Raw genomic sequence first — 13,941 nt, 5'->3', positions numbered from 1 at the left:
GCCCACATCAACCAGGAAGAGGGGGGGGGGGGCTTGTCAGCTGGGCAGCCCAAGACCTCCATGCAGACTGCCTAGGTTTGCACCCTGGAGATTGGTTGCTTGTCGCTCGAAGGTCTTCAAGCGACTTGCAGCAAAAAAAGAAAAAAGATCTACATGACGTAAGGGGGGAAAGGGGTGAGAATCATATAATACATTAATATTTCATATAACATAACATCCATGGGGCTGGTGGTGGGAATAACCATACTGGCCATATAAATAGCAGCAAGCAGCATTAACAATACTCAAAACAATAAACAAAGCTACACACTGACCCACTAATTTGCAAATAAGCAAAACCTCAGCCCTCAACCATTCACATCAAACCAATATCCCCCCTCCCCGACTTACCCAGAAGTCTGGGGTCAAAGCCACTGTTACGAATTGGTGGTGGGTGGGTCCAGAGTCCTCAGGGATGGTCCAGAAAAAGTCTCTCCTCTCCCTCCAGGGGGAACAGAAGCAAAGCAAAGCAGGAAGATGTCAACAAAGGCGCTTACCTGATTTGCAGGTGACCCAGGTACTGTTCCTCTGCTGCTGGTGGGGGTGCACTTCTCCCCATGAAGGCCCTGAGTTTCCCTAAGACTGACCCTTCAGTGTGGCAGGCCCTGTGCTGTGGAACTCCCTGCCAGTATTCAGTTTTAATATTCTCAATATTTTTTTTATTTTTTAAAATGCACTGATTGTCAACAGTTCCCCAAGGCTGCAGGTGAGGGCCTCTCCCATTCCTACCTGGGGAATCGAGGGACTGAACCTGATTGTTTTGCATGCAAAACAATATAAGCTACAGCCCTTTTTCAACGCAATGTTGCATTCTGGGCCTTATACCCCTGAGTTCTTTAAGCACCAAGACTTGGAAATTTCTCCCTCACATGGCATTCCTGCACTCTGCACTTGCCCAGGGGCACCATTTATTTTTGATTTCTTGATCATATTTTTACCTCAGCCTTCTTCCAAGAAACTTCAGGATGTTGTGCCAGACACCAACCCACCCACCTACGAGCGCCATTTTATCTTGCACAACAACCCTGTGAGGCAGGGCAAGCTAAGGAAGAGAGAGAGAGAGAGAGAGAGAGAGAGAGAGAGAGAGAATGCCACTGGCTCAAGGTCACCCAGTGAGCTTCATAGCTGTGTGGGGGATTTGAACCCCGGTCTTTGTCTGACACTCCAACCGCTACACCACACTACCTTTTAAATTATTCCTTTGCCCATTGTACGGTTGCGTATCGGAGGGGAAGTGTGGTGCAGTGGTTAGCACCTGTGACTCCACAGAGAGCCCCAGGTTTAAGCCCTCCCTCTCCTGCATTGGGGGACGCGGGTGGCGCTGTAGGTTAAACCACAGAGCCTAGGGCTTGCCGATCAGAAGGTCAGTGGTTCAAATCCCCGCGATGGGGTGAGCTCCTGTTGCTCAGTCCCTGCTCCTGCCAACCTAGCAGTTCAAAAGCATGTCAAAGTGCAAGTAGATAAATAGGTACTGCTCTGGCGGGAAGGTAAACGGCGTTTCCGTGCGCTGCTCTGGTTTGCCAGAAGCGGCTTAGTCATGCTGGCTACATGACCCGGAAGCTGTACGCTGGCTCCCTTGGCCAATAAAGCGAGATGAGCGCTGCAACTCCAGAGTTGGCCACGACTGGACCTAACGGTCAGGGGTCCCTTTACCTTACCTCCTGCATTGCAGGGGGGTTGGACTAGATGACCCTCAGGGTCCTCTCACCCTGACCTACCTCACAAGGCTGTTGTGAAGACAAAAGCACAGAACGAACCCTCCCTCCCGCCATGAAGACCTTCGTGTTGGAGGATCAGCTTCCCAAACCCATGGAAGCGGCAGGCGGCGGGTGTTTGTGTGCAAGCGCGCGTCCGAGAACTCTGCCCATGCTCCGGATCCCTCTCGTCTCCTTCCTCCCCCGGCAAAACCCAAGCTCACTGTAAGGCAGGCGCAACGTACCCCCCTCCCCGCGACACGCCCTCACAAAAGCACATTGTTACCAAATAATGCCCCCCCCCCCGCCGCGCCTCCCGTTTCCTCCCGGCTCCCCGCCCCCACCCCAGCGAGGAACCCCCCCCCCCGCCAAGGAGGCGGGCCCCGCTCGGCTGACGTCAATGTGGGGGCGGGCTCGGAAGATGGCTGGCGCTGGAGGGAATGCCCTCTTGCAACCGCAGCGCCGAGCGGAGCGCAGGTTTGGCGGGGCCGCGCGGGGGACGCTGCTGGGGCCGGATCGAGGAAGCGCCCATCGCTCTCCTTTTGCACCGGCCGCAGGGATTGCAATCGCCGCCTGGGTTTTAATTTTTTAACCTCTATATCGATTGATCTCTATATTTCCTTCTTTTTTGGAAAGAGTTCCCTTTGGCCACCTTCCCTCGCTCAGCCCAGGAAGCACCATGAGTCTCCCTGAAGATGCAGTGAAGGAAAAATTGCTCTGGAATGTGAAGAAGGAGGTAAGAGAGAGAGGGGTCGGTGGGTCCTGAGCACTTTTTTTGCACATTTTTTTTTTTTGGGGGGGGTCGTTCCCTCCCAAGAGACTGATCCCTCCATCTTCCATTTTCCCCATCTCTCTCCCTCTGGAGTCTTCCTTTGCATTTTGGGTCTCTCCGCCCCCCCCCCCCACGTCGCCAGATAGATTCCCCTTCCAACTCTCACCCCAATTCCGGGGTTTGTTTGTGGGCATTTGTGGGGCGTTTCGTTCAGGGGTGCCGGAGCTCGTCTCGGGTGCGGAAAGGGGGCTTGGTTTGTTTTTGAAGAACCAAGAAGGTGCTTTGAGAAAGGTCTCTGGGCAGCCATGCCTGCCCCCTGGGGGTTGCGGTGGGTCGGAGGGGTCAGCACCCACCCTTCCCGCTTTCTCAGCCCAGAATTGGGGATCAGGTGGAAAAATGTGTGTATATATCCTGTTTATCGAATGGCGAAGGAAAAGCACTCTGTGCAAGCTCAGAGGCTCACTTTCTGTATTGCAAGGTACTGAGTGCAGGTGATGTTTGGATTTCAAATGAACACACATACACACACTCTTTCTTTCTGTGTCTGTCAGTGAACACCATATATTTAAAGCGCACCTCCTCCCCATGTGAATCCTGGGAATTGTAGTTTACTCCTTGCAGAGCTACAGTTCCCAGGATTCTTGTGGGGTGTGTGTGCTTTGAATAGGGTGTGTGCCCCCAAAGTGCATGCTCTCACATATATTCTGCAGGCGAGACTTAAACCTTATTCTTAATGGGACTTACTATGTATTTAATGGGACTGATTCTCTGGTAAAGAGCACACAGAACCACAGCTTGGATTTGACTTAGGGGCCTAAGACTCTAGAATCTGTTTTCTTCCTAGGTTCTGTTTTCGAAACATCCAGCAAGCAAACCTGCTCCCAGTTTGGAAGCTGCTGGGGATGTTTTGCATTTGAGCCTGGGGTTTGTCAGGCTCAGCTGTCAAGCATTCGGCTCTGTGAAGAGAGCAGTTTCCCTGGTGCATCTTCAATTAGTCCTCCCCCTTCCTACTACCAGCAGTGTAACCAGTCGCCAGCCTGATATAGTGTCTCTGGGTGTGTGCAGAGTGCCGTTCTCCCACCACCGCGACACACATAGCTGGAAGAACTCCTCTGTAAGTCTGGACCGGCGCAGGAGCTGCCAGCTCAGAGGTTGTGGTGTTGGGGGCTGCTTTGAACCCCCAAGATCTCACAGATTAAAACAACATTGCTCTCAGGGAGGAAGATTGCTCCAGTGTTGCACTAAACCTGGGATCTGCCTTAATACCAAGCAGATCACTTGAGCGGCTGACCAGCAGAGCAGAACCAGGGAAGGAGCCTCAGACCATTGCTCCATCTAGCTCAGTATTGCCGACACTGACTGGCAACAGGGCTTCAGGCAGGGGACGTTCCCAGCCCTACTGTTGGGGATTGTGACCTGGCCGGAGGCGAGACAATAAAGGCATTTTACTGGCTGATTCACTTTGCAGACTCTGAGCAAATGCCTTTGGAAAGCCTTGTCCCCTGTAGGCAAAGGTTGCTTATTTGTGTGGGTAGGGAGATGGTAAAAAGAGAGGGTCTGGAATACATTTTTTTGAGGGGTGTGTGTGTGCATACTGGCATACTGGCTGAAAGCACCAAAAGTCTTCACCAGCTCATTTCCACACACACACACCCTGCCTTCAGTGAGTCTTGCACAGAGATAGAGTAGCAATCTGTTCTTCGGTGGGGAGGGGGCTTCTAGGATGGCGATGGATGCTTTGGTTTTGGGGTGGGGGGCAGCTGGCTCTAGAGGGTTCATCTCCACGCTTTCTCTCTCCTCTTCTCCGCTTCCGCCACCCCTTTATCAGTTGCCTTGTCCTCAGTGACGCAGATGCTTCTGCCTTGCTGATGTGTGTGTGTGTGTTCATCGAAGTGTGTTGGTGGAGGGGGGGGACCGGGGACATGAATTCATTCAAAAATTGCAAGAGCCGCATCCAGCCCTGTGTCCCCTGATGCATGTTAAGTAGCCAAGACAGCTTGATTTAAAGGGATCTGCTGTGAATTAGCTACCTGGGTTCTAATCCATCAGTTAATTGATCTGAGAGCTGCATAGATTTGCATATGAATGACAAACGGAGGTTCTGAAATGGGAGGGAGAGAAGAATTATTATCTTTTCCGGGGAGGTTATTTTTTTTTAGCTGGTGCAAAAAAAAAGTTCCCCCAAAAACACATCCATTTGTGTGTGTGTGTGTGTGTGTGTGTGTGAAAGAGAGAGGTACAAATCTTCCTAAGGCAGAGTTAGAAAAAGCTGCTTGTGTGAGAGAGTCACACAAGTCCCTTCCACTCACAGATTTATCAGGGATTGCAATATGATTATCTTAAAGATGTTATTGGTTGTATCCAGTGTTTAGATGTGCTCAGAGTAGACCCACTGAAATTAATGGCCATGACTGACTTAGATCTATATTTTCAGTGAGTCTACTCTGAGTAGCCCAATATGTTTAGAATCCTAGAATTGTGCAGCCGGATGGGATCCCGAGGGCCATCTAGTCCAACCCCCTTACGATGTAGGAATCTTTTGCCCAGTACAGGACTCGAACCCACAACCCTGAGGTCGAGAGTCTCATGCTCTCCTGACGGAGCTTTTATTAAGGTGGAGCTTTTCACTCAATCAATCAAAACTCGGATTGACCTATCCAGCTAATCAATTCATAGCCTACCCCAGGCAACTTCGTGCAAGCCAGAAATCTCTCCAGGAAGATGTGAAAATCGAGATTAAAGGCATAAGAAGAATTCGCCTGGGAGGAAGCCAAGGTCCATTCAGTCCAGCATCTCAGAGTGACTGACTAGATACCTCCGGCAAGCACATAAACAGTGCAAGAAGCCAGTAGCCCTGTCCTGGCCCCCTCAACCCATATTAAGAGTTAGGGATGGGCAAGAAAGTTGATTTGGTTTGCATTTAAAGCCAAATCTATCGAACTCACGCAGTTAAGGGGTAGACTGCTCCTCAACACACAGACTCTATCTCTAGCTGTCGTTAATAAGAGCAGAGTCCTGCAGGATCAGACCAAAGTCCTATTAAGTCCGCCGCCCCACAGTGGCCGGTTACTGTAGAAGCCTCTGGGAAAACCCCAAGAAGGGCTCTGAAGCTTCAGCCCTCTACTGGTGGTGTCCTCAGCAAGCTGGAATTCAGAGGTAGGACTCGAACCCATGGCTTTGAGTTACAAGAAAGGAGAATCTGACTAAACATCAGGAAGAACCATTCGACAGTGGAACAGACACCCTCAGAATGTGGTGGATTCCATTGGAGGTTTTTAAGCAGAAGTCTGTCTTGGATTCCTGCCTTGCATGGGGTTGGACTGGATGACCCTGAGGGTCCCTTCCGACTCTTGCAATTCTGTGATTCTAGGTAGACTGCCTCTGGACATGGAGGTTCTACGCAGCCATTATGGCTCATTCTTAGTCCTCTCCTCCTTCATGAATTTGCCTGTACGCATCCCCTTTCTGAAACCAGCTTGTGCCCATGGCAGCGAGTCAGACCAATGAAATCAAGGCTGTGTGTATTAATGAGATTCTCCGGGCTGCTGAGATGGCTTGCCTGATGGCAGCTGTCAGCAGTTCATGAAGCAGTTGCCGAATATGTGCAACTCTCCGGGGTCCTCCTAGGCCCAGGGCGGTCCAGGTTTTTGGCAGAGTTGCACCCAGGTTCCCAGGAGACTTCTGCCTCCCTCCCCCTCCCTACATTTATGGAGGGTTTTATAAAGGTTTATATAATACAGCCAGCAATCGAGGCGTGTCTTGGAGACACAGTTTTCTGCACACCCCTGCTTCCTGATAGGTAGACAAACAGGAAAGTTGGGGAATCCTGGGGGCCGCACTCCCTTCTAGGAGGCCAATTGGGGGGCCATGTGCCCTGGTGGGTGGGGCCAGAGGCAAAAGTGGGTGGAGCAATAAATGTGAGTTTTACCTTCTAGCAGAGTAAGCTAATTTTATTCCACACTCTTCTTTGCCCTCCGTCCAGCCAAGAAAGCAGCATTATAGAAGTTGTACCCGCCATGCAAAAGGACCCGAGGAGCTTTTAGATATCCCACAATGCCTTGGTACAACACTACATGGTGGCCATTTTTAGGAAATTTAAATGGCAGCCGACCGCTAGGAAAAAGTGGTCTCAGGGCAAACGCTGGCAGTGGGCATTGGAAGGGCAGTAGTGCCCCGAGTGCCTGTTGCTGATGGCAAACCTGCCCCCTCAAAAGGGTCCGGAAGCTTCCTTTATGGGAACATCCAGCCCACCTTTGCTTAAACCACTTCCTGGCCACGCAGATGTGTTTCGCTTGCTAAAGTGTACTCTGATTTCCCCCTTTCCCTTGTGGCATTTAATTCTCTGCATCTTTTTGCGCCGAAGCAGTAAATTAGGCTTTTTCGTGCGGCAAATTGTTGCCCTTGCCCTGCTTGGGAAACTGCTAAAATTGAGTTCCTTTTCCTGAGCAATATGTTTCTCTGCCTCAAACCGATCCGTTTCAGGTAAATCTTCGTCCTTGGGGGAACATTTAAGAACTTATTTGCTGGCTTGGATTTTCTGGCGGCCTTGCTTGCTGTTCCCACTGGGAAGCAATTTATTTCCTTGACTTTAAGAGAAAGGCAGGCCTGTAAAATGTCTCGAGAAATTTGGCTCAGTTGCCTCCCTACGTTTACCTCCTCTGTGGGGAAGCCTGTCCTGATGAGAAGTGCTGTGAAGCTCGCTGGTCTTTCTCCAGCTGATTTATGGGTTTCTGCAAATCTGAAACAGATCGACATGGGCGATCCAGCTTTGACCCTGGGCGACCACTCAACTCCCAGACCCACAACTCCCAGAAGAGTGCAAAAGGTGGTCTTTGTGCAGGGAAGGGGTCCAGTGTAGTCAAACTTCTTTTGGCCAGGGAGCTACTCTCACCCACCGCTTTTCCGCACAGCTTTCCCCCTCATCAGCAGTGTTTGAAATTAGCCAAGTGCCTTTTCCACCTGACTATTGACCATTTAAAGGGACGCGGGTGGCGCTGTGGGTTAAATCACTGAGCCTAGGGCTTGCCGATCAAAAGGTTGGCGGTTCGAATCCCAGCAACAGGGTGAGCTCCCATTGCTCTGTCCCAGCTCCTGCCAACCTAGCAGTTTAAAAGCATGAAGTGCAAGTAGATAAATAGGTACTGCTCCGGCGGGAAGGTAAACAGCATTTCCGTGCGCTGCTCTGGTTCGCCAGAAGCGGCTTAGTCATTTTGGCCACATGACACGGAAGTTGTACGCCGGCTCCCTCGGCCAATAAAGCGAGATGAGTGCCGCAACCCCAGAGTCGTCCGTGACTGGACCTAATGGTCAGGGGACCCTTTACCTTTTTATTGACCATTTACAACCAAGTGAAGATACCTGGACACCAGGATGGCGCCTGACATCTCCACCATTTGGAGATGCATACCTGGGGACTTTACAGCCATCTTGCCCCAAAATGGCAACTAGACATTCCGTTTTGGCGACTGCAACCTTGGTTTAAGGAGCCATTTTGTACCTAGCTTATATAACTGAGTTTCTAGCACTGCTCCCCAGCACTCACTTTACAGGGTGGCACTGGGTACTTTATATCTTTGCTTATCCCAACGCCATGTCTATCTTTCTCCACCAAAATCATTGGGGAGTTGGGGGGCGGGGGTTTCCAGGCTGGATGATAGTCAAACTAGAGTCTAGACTAGAGGTGTGAAGGCATTGAGCAGAGAGTCATGACTACAAAATGGTCTGTGTTCTCCCACATCCTTCTGGGCCTTCACATATCTACTCTAGTGTAGACCCCAAATCCTTGATGGGCTTATAGGCCCATAGCAGCCATTCTCAACTTTGGTTCTCCAGATGCTCTTGAACTACAACTCCCATAATCCATCACTGCTGGCCATGCTGGCTAGGAAAGATGGGAGTTGTAGTCCAACAACATCTAGGAACCCAAGGCTGAGAAAGGCTGGTCTAGAGTCTGGACCCTGAACCGGAAAGTTTATCATGTTTGGCTTCTATTGCCATTGCAGCTTTGAGACTTGGCAAGTCACCATTATAACTGGATGCCAATTTGTTTCCAGGCTTGGTTCAAGTTGCCAGTCCTGGCTTGTCACCTGATGGTTGCAGTGGGTAGGGAATGGAAAATCAGGAGGGAGAATGGATTGGAGTATCATGAACAAGGGCATTCTGCACTGTGGGATTTTGTTGTGGGGCTCCCCTGATTTTAATTCCAATTCCTGTTTGCTCCTGTTTTCTATGCAAGGTCACATGGCTTCCCCCAAAGAATACTGGGAACTGTAGTTTAACCCTTACAGTGCTATAGTTCCCAGCACCCTGAATAAAGTGGTCAAAGATCTTGTGAACCGCCCTGAGATCTTGTGATGAAGGATGGTATATCATCATCATCATCATCATCAAAGCAGCACACAAAAATCAATGAAGCAAGAGTAAAACATAGCCTATAATAATCTGTCATATTAAAACAAGTAAGCTTTTTTGTTTTAAAAAACCACTTATTTATTCCTCATTTTGCCCTAGTATCTCGCTTTCTCTTCACTACACAGGAAAGAAACACCTCCATGTTTCTTCTTCCCTGATTTCATTGTTTTCGCCAGGTGCTGAAATTTTAATAGAGGCTTCCCTATATCCAGGACAGCAAGATCCTATTAGCTAGGAAGCCATTAGCTAAATTAAATGGATTTCTGTCTGTTTTGGAGTGGGTTCAGGGCCTCCCATGTAAGACCCCATCTGTGCTCAGGTCTGTGTGGGCATGAAAGGAATGGTGCCCATTTTTCAAACTGCATCTCCAGGCAGTTTTTCAGGGCAGAATCATAATTCTCTAGCTGGTTGGAAGTTTGGGGGAGCGGCAGCGAAAGTCTCTTACAGGTTTTTTGTTCAAAGCAAAGCAAAGCAAAAATGCCCAACTGTCTCCAACAACCTGCATCTGATTCAGAGAGAATGGATTGTGTTCCTTCACTGCCTGTAGCATCTTAAAACTTTTGCGGTTTTAATGCATGGTACGTTTCTAGATCTGGAATTAGGTATGGGGGGCACCCCCTCCCATGATCAGAAATACTGCCAGCATGCCAAGGGTGGCATGAGAATTACCACTGAGTAATTCTCCCATCCTCGATGAGAGGGCAGGGAGGTGTGATCTATCACAGTCCTCCCCGACATAATGTGCATTTTGCGGTTTCAGTTGGACTAGAATATGCTTGGTGGATTTGTGCCCATCTGGGAGACATTTTGCTTGTTGCTGTTGCTTCCCTCTTTGCAGTGATGGATGGCTAATCCTCTAGACTCCCAAGCACAGAGAAACTTGTGCTGGATCGTTTTCAGTTCTGAGCACGGGGTGAATAATCAGCCACCGGCAATTTTTGCTCCCGTTTCTTTCTTTCATAAGGATTCTCTTGACTTTTCTAGTCTGCAGTGAGCTCTTGTCTGCCCCCGGAACTGGCTGCCATGTGGGGTCTCTGCCTAACACAAGGGGTCTCTGACTTGCCACATGGTGTCTCTGGCTTGCCACATGGAGTCTTTGGCTTGCCATGTGGCATCTCTGGTTGCCACGTGGTGTCCCTGCCTGCTATGTGGTGTCTCTGATTTGCCACATGGAGTCTCTGGTTGCCACATGGTATCTCTGGCTTCCCACACAGTGTCTCTGGCTTGCCACATGTAGTATCTTGCTTGCCATGAGGTGTCTCTGACTTGCCAAGTGGCGTCTCCAGTTGCCATGCGGTGTCTCTGCCTGCTACGTGGTATCTCTGGCTTGCCACATGGAGTCCCCTTGCTTGTCACGTGGTGTCTCGGTCTCTTGGCCCTTTGCCTCTGTTCTGCTCGCTCCCCTCAAAACCTGGCCCTTCCCCAATGCACAAATCTATATTATCTCAGGACAGTGCTTTCTGGGTCTTCTGCCAAGGCAAACAGGGAATGGAGCTGGTTAAGACAACACCGCTTGTTCGAGCGAGCAGGGAGGGGGCCGCCCCATAGTTCAACAAGGCTGCCCAGGTGTTGCCTTAGCGATGCCACTTAGAGGCCCATTTCCACTCCTTCTCGCTTCCTGCTTGTCAACGTGCCAAGCTTTTTGCCTCCTGCCACTTCTCCGAGAACTGGCTTGCGTCCCGGCAGAACTGCCCGCATTTTCGAAGTCAAAAGACAACCCGATACAGTTCCATTCTTTCTTTTGGGGGAACTCTGGGAGTTTGTGAGGGGCTGAGGGGTCTCCTAGCATCCCTCAGCACCTTTAACAAACGACAGACCCCAGGATTTTTGTGGCTTGAGGAACCAGGACTGCTTAAAGGGTTATAACACTGCTTCAGATGTATGGGGCAGGCGTGGCCCTAGTCGTTCAGGGACCTCTTTCTATAGGGCCCCATCAGTTCAGGATTTTCAACAGGCTTTAAAAGCCCACTTCACTTCAGGTTCCTTTTTCTGCAAGCGTTCCTGGTGCTTGCCATGGTCCTTGGAGAGGGGCTGCAGCAGGGAAGTCAGGCTTCTTCAGGGAACTAGGCCGGAGATTTGAGGCAGTGAAGGACTTGCCCATGGGGCAGCCCCAGATGGACGTAAAGAACAAAAAGCCCCTGCAGAAGAGGAGGCCAGTATCTCCTGGCACAAGGAGGTTCTGTTTCCATCTTGTGACTCCTGGTCCCTCGGAGCCACTGGTTTCTGAAGCAATATTTGAGCTCTGCTGTTCTGGAGTCTCCAGCCTGAGCCGTTCTAGATGGCCTGTGCTATCAGAAAAAAGACAAATCTGACCAAGGATGGAGCAACTTAGAGGCGTAGCAAACTAGCTTATGGCAAGCCAGACTGTCTGTCCATCTATCACAGCCTTATTGGTGTAGTGTAGTGGTTAGAGGGAGACATGGGTTAAAATCTCCTCTCGGCCATGAACCCTAATGCTAACACTAATTTTATTTATTTATTTATTTATTCATTCATTCATACATACATACATACATACATACCCTGCCCATCTGGCTGGGTTTCCCCAGCCACTCTGGGTGGCTTCCAACAAAATATTAAAAATACAATAAAACGTCAGACATTAAAAACTTCCCTAAACAGGTCTGCCTTCAGATGTCCTCTAAAAGTCAGATAGTAGTTTATCTCTTTGACATCTGATGGGAAGGCGTTCCACAGGCTGGGCACCACTACCGAGAAGGTCCTCTGCCTGGTTCCCTGTAACCTCACTTTTCACAGTGAGGGAACCGCCAGAAGGCCCTTAGCGCTGGACCTCAGTATCCGGGCTGAACGATGGGGGTGGAGACGCTCCTTCAGGTATACTGGGACGATGCTGTTTAGGGCTTGAAAGGTCAGCACCAACACTTTGAATTGTGCTCGGAAACGTACTGGGAGCCAATGTAGGTCTTCCAGGAGCGGTGTTATGTGGTCTCGGTGGCCGCTCCCAGTCACCAGTCTAGCTGCTGCATTCTGGATTAGTTGAAGTTTCTCGGTCACTTTCAAAGGTAGCCCCACATAGAGCGCATTGCAGTAGTCCAAGCGGGAGATAACTAGAGCATGCACCACTCTGGCGAGACAGTCCGCGGGCAGGTAGGGTCTCAGCCCGTGTACCAGATGGAGCTGGTAGACACAGAATTGACCTGTGCCTCCATGGACAACTGTGAGTCCAAAAGGACTCCCAGGCTGTGCACCTGGTCCTTTAGTGGCACAGTTACACCACACCCACCCGCCCCCTGTCCCCCAAAACAGTACTTCTGTCTTGTCAGGATTCAACTTCAATCTGTATAAGCCTTGAGCTCCTTAGAGAAAAGGTGGGATAGAAACACAATAAATAGAATAGATAGATTATTGAGACTGACAGGCAGTAGCTCGCTGGGGTCTCAGGCAGATCCTTTTAACTGGAGATGAATGGGCATTGCACACCTGGGATTGTCTTCTTGCAAAGCAGGTTCTCTATCTCTGAACCGTGGTTGCTTTCTTCTTCTTCTTCTTCTTCTTCTTCTTCTTCTTCTTCTTCTTCATAATCTTTTTATTAATTTTTTAAAGATTTTACAAATCAAAGCAAATCTCTCATATCCCTTGACTTCCCATCAGCCTTCCATGGTGTTCTTTTCTTACCATATAAAACTGCTATATTTCTCATATTCTACCTATCTTATACATTAATTCTAACATTAAACTACCAATTCTCATCTGTTGCTATACTTTAAATCCTGCATATGTTTTAACATAATCACGGTTTTTTTAAAATCAAATATTCCACGAAATATTTCCATTCTTCAATAAATTTTCTTCTTTGATTCTATCAGTCAGTCTAGCCATCTCAGTTTATTTCATCTTCATAAGCCAATCTTCTTTCATTGGGACTTCTTCTTTTCAACTTATTTTATTTTACTTAAGATTTTCAATTTTATACATTTCAGCAATTTTACAATCATTTTAACATTTCAAAGCTCGACTGCCTTTCCCCTCTTTCTGCAGTTCCTTAAATTTATTTTTTGCATTTTCTGCGTTTTCCAAATTAACTTAATTTACTCATTTATTCATCTACTTTAAATATATTTTCTTATAAAACTGCAGGTTATTACAATAATCCTGCCAATGTTCTTATCTGTTTACAGTTTATTTATAAATATTCAATAAACCATTTCCATTCTTTTTTTTATAAAAAAAGTTTGTTGTCTTGATTTCTTATTTTTCCGGCAAGTTTCACCATTTCTGCATATTCCATAAGTTTTCGTATCTGTTCTTCTTTCGCTGGGACTTCTTCTTTCCACTTTTGCACATAGACTATTCTTGCCACCGTTGTAGCATACTTAAACAAATTAAAACTATTCCTTCGAAAGCTCTGGACCAGTTACACCTAACAGAAAGGCCTCAGGTTTCTTGGGAATCATTACTTTAAACATTTTTTTAAAAAAACTCATTATAAAATAATTTCCCAATAGCCTTTCGCCTTTATGCAGGTTGAACCGTGTTTGCTTTCCAAGTGTGCTGGTTGTGGGCCAGCTTGTCCACTTTGGCTGTGTGACTCTTGGCTCCTTCCTCGATGGCAGAGTAAGTCCAACCAAAATCCTCTGCAGCCCCTAGCCAAGAGCACTTGAGCCTTCAAAATCTGCTTCTTCTTCCATCCTTCTGTGGCTTCCAGTGATGGATTTCTCCCTGATCGACCAAACTCCAAGCCTGGAGTGTATTGGCGACTGCTATCTGCCTTCTGCTCGGCAATGTAGCTTCTGTCCTGATTTCGTGTCCTCCTGGATCAGATCCACGGCTGGCTGGGCCTTCACAACACACAGCGCTGTTGCCTCTCCGGCCTGCCCACACATTTTGTGGCAGTGAGTCAGCTGTGCTGGGCACATAGCTGTCAACTTACAGATTTGAAAATAAGGGACCAGCAGCCTCGAAAATAAGGGATCAGCAGCCAAAAGAAGGGATTTTGCTTAGCTTATACAGAAGTCCGGCACTGATGGAGCCATGCTGCTTTTGCTGCGACTGACTGTGTTTTGC

General features: G+C 48.7%; 1 protein-coding gene across 16 annotated transcripts in view; it reads left to right on the top strand.

Annotated features, from left to right (window-relative positions):
* Positions 1-2,091: 2,091 nt before the first annotated feature.
* The window catches only part of SGSM2 (small G protein signaling modulator 2), an 81,189-nt gene continuing 69,339 nt past the window's right edge, over positions 2,092-13,941 (top strand). For 7 of the 16 annotated variants that reach the window (XM_083714368.1, XM_083714369.1, XM_083714382.1 and 4 more), the window contains exon 1: positions 2,092-2,469. In XM_083714368.1, coding sequence (XP_083570494.1) covers positions 2,413-2,469 — 57 coding nt within the window. In that variant the 5' untranslated portion in view covers positions 2,092-2,412. The remainder of the gene's footprint in view (positions 2,470-13,941) is intronic. The other 9 variants (XM_083714373.1, XM_083714378.1, XM_083714372.1 and 6 more) reach the window with 2 other exon arrangements.

Source organism: Podarcis gaigeae, assembly GCF_964106915.1.
Source record: "Podarcis gaigeae genome assembly, chromosome: 15".
Taxonomy (NCBI): Eukaryota; Metazoa; Chordata; class Lepidosauria; order Squamata; family Lacertidae; genus Podarcis; species Podarcis gaigeae.
This window is presented reverse-complemented; position numbering and strand designations above follow the sequence as displayed.